General features: G+C 40.3%; 1 protein-coding gene across 1 annotated transcript in view; it reads left to right on the top strand.

The window, feature by feature from the left end:
- The window catches only part of LOC101845201 (sodium/nucleoside cotransporter 2), a gene marked incomplete in the record, with an annotated part of 39,164 nt that overhangs the window by 32,148 nt on the left and 4,036 nt on the right, over nt 1–2,980 (top strand). Inside the window, 1 exon segment of the mRNA XM_005109915.3 lies at nt 109–181. Coding sequence (XP_005109972.2) covers nt 109–181 — 73 coding nt within the window.

The raw sequence follows: 2,980 nt of genomic DNA, 5'->3' as shown, positions 1-2,980 counted from the left end.
GGGGGGGGCTTGTTTTGTTCACGCTGTACGACATTCCATTAACAAAAAATGGGATTTCGTACTTTTGTTCCTTAATGGCGTTTTTTTTTGTTGTTGTTTGTTCTGAAGGTCTTGGCCAACATAATCCTGATGTCGTGGTTGGCAGGATGTTTATCGTGTTTCATGACTGCCGCCTGGGCAGGTGAGTGGCTGATGACGTAGGTGTCATGACGTCTCAGCTATAATGTCAAATTGTTGCTTTTCGTGTTGGTGACTTTTTTACACCTTCGGTGACACAGTTTAAATTATTGAGGTGACTTGAGTGGTTGGTTGGGAGGTGCTCAGGTGAGGTTTACGCCTTCCTTTTTTCCTATTTAAATATAGCATTTTCTTATATTGCTTTCTTCCTTTCTTCGTAGAGTGTTTGTTTATAAACCTCTGATCTTCGGCACTTATATGATCTATTTATTGTATTGCAAGAGCCGTAAAAATCTCTCACTAAAACTAAACTAAAAGCTTACAAGCGGGCTTCCACCTGTCTGCTAAGACCAACCCTGGCTGAGAGAGGTGCATGCAATGTTCCATTAGAAAACCGAGATGGTCGATAAAAACGCGCCTGACACGGGAATCGAACTCGGGTCTTCTGCTTGCGACAGCAACGCTCCTAGCGGCTACACCACCAAAGTCGGTCCATCTTCTTTGGGTTCAGTATCCGTTTCTTTTAGCTCAGTTTGTGTACAAAGAAACACATTGACATTATTTTTTTTTGCTTCGAATTGTTGGTTTGTTTGTTTGTCTTGGTAAAAGGAAGCACATCCATACCACAGCAGTCGTATAGTTGATTTGTTTGGATTATTTTTTTTAAGTACAGAGAAGTACATCGACATAATAGCGGTTGTATAATTAATGAGTTTGTTTCTTTGTTAGCTTGTTTGTTCATTTGTTTGTTTGTTTGTTTGTTTGTTTAGATAAAGAGAAACAATTTGGCGCAATAACGGTCATGTAGTACATGGAGAAATCAAGACAGACCGACACAAACAACAAAGGGGGAGAAAAGTTAAGGAGCTACCGGTGGCGCCCTCCAACCACTGGCAGTATCCAGCCAATCAAGAAGAAAGCAGAGTCAGATTTGAAATGTAATATTAACGACACCAGCAATAATACTAATCTCAAGAAGTTTCCAGGCGCTGTACAATGCAGAATTATCCATTAACTGACAATTCAAAGTACAGAAAATGCACATTTTGAGACCATATAATTCTAACACACACACACTCACAAACACACACACACACACACACACACACACATACACACACACACACACACGCACGTGCGCGCACACACACACACACACTCACACACACACACACACGTGCGCGCACACACACACACACACACTCACACACACACACTCACACACTCACACACACACAGGCATACACCACACACGCGCGCACATAATACGTACACACATACACATACACCACACACTCCCCCCACCAGGGCAGTGCTACTGACTGAAATTGTCTTACGCCAGTCCCAGAGGGGGTATATTAACATGTGCTAATGTACAGTTGATTAGTAAATGGACTATATTGAAACGCTCAGACTGCGCTGGAACAACATAGGGGGAACTGCTGCTTTTTCTTCTCTCATCTTTACTATCATAATGTTTCCTCTACTTCCTTTGTCTGTTTGCTACTCTCTTATGAAGTGCTATTTCCGGGGGGCCTTTGAAAGTAGAAGCAGAATTTGTGCTGCTTCAGCTAAAGGGGTGAGCAAAGTAAGCCTGATTCCCCATTTGGACTTCTCTGCTCGGTGGGTGATAGTGTCAAAAATTACGAGAATCTACTCGCTTGTATCTCACTTACTGTTCCAGTAAACTTTAAAAATTTCACACATCTATAATTTGTTTCCTTATCCTTTAATGTGAAAACATCGGAAAGACGAACAGATAAGAAATAGGTATGAATTATTGGGGTTCAAATTGGGCACCAAATCGGCTTTTCAGTGTTTTTCGGACGCAAAATCGTGAGATCTCCACGACACATGCGTTTTGAAAACGTCAGTGTTCGGTCGTACTGAATCGATTATAATGTGGTTAAGTCCATTTAAAAGTATTTAAATTAAAGCTTCTTTCAGTGTACTTTTACTGATTTGATTTTAACTCAAAGTGCATAAAAATCTTGATAAAAAACTGTAAAAGGCCTTTTGAAACGACGTTTTAAAATATTCAAAGTAAAAATATATGGATGAAAAGCTCATCAATTTTTCTATGAGAATACGTATACAGTATCAGGACCGATATGCGTCGATGAAAGCACCGAAGTTTGGAAACTTTCCTTGACTGAGCAAAAGCGAGACGAGAATCGGCAGGAAAGCGTCATGCTGAATCGCCGTCCATAAGTACATGACATGGCAGCCTGGCTGATTTAATATATCATTCTATTGTGCACTTTTCTTGAATATGTTTAAATGATGGATCACACGGGGTTCATTAGAGAGTGTATTGATTATTTTTGTACATTTTAAGAGAAATAGATGTTTGTTTAATTCTTTTTCCCCCCTTTAAGTGCCCTATTCAAATTTCGGAACCCATTCCTACGCTGCATTAACACGATGCGTATACAGAGCAACTTTTACAAGACTCGCTATTTTCTTTAAATTGGTTATTGAGTGAAAATAAATGTAATGGAATACGAAGGCAAACGATCTGTCGGTTCCACTCTCAAAATGGATCAAGCGGGCTCAATTTTAAATTTTCTCGAAATTATCTGCTGTGGGCACAGGGATTGTAAAGCCCAGTGCAGACTGCCAATCTAATTCAGTCGAACTGATTTGGTGTCCTCCATCGAGGGACGAAAGTTACCGTTCTGACACAATTAATTGATCAAATTCTCTAAAATCAAACCTTGTTGTTCTGGGAGGGTGTGATCAAAAGAAAAGAAACAATCAACAAAAATACAACACATTCCCTGCCCTCCTCGTCTTGGACCCC

Source organism: Aplysia californica, unplaced genomic scaffold, assembly GCF_000002075.1.
Source record: "Aplysia californica isolate F4 #8 unplaced genomic scaffold, AplCal3.0 scaffold00829, whole genome shotgun sequence".
Lineage (NCBI taxonomy): Eukaryota > Metazoa > Mollusca > Gastropoda > Aplysiida > Aplysiidae > Aplysia > Aplysia californica.
This window is presented reverse-complemented; position numbering and strand designations above follow the sequence as displayed.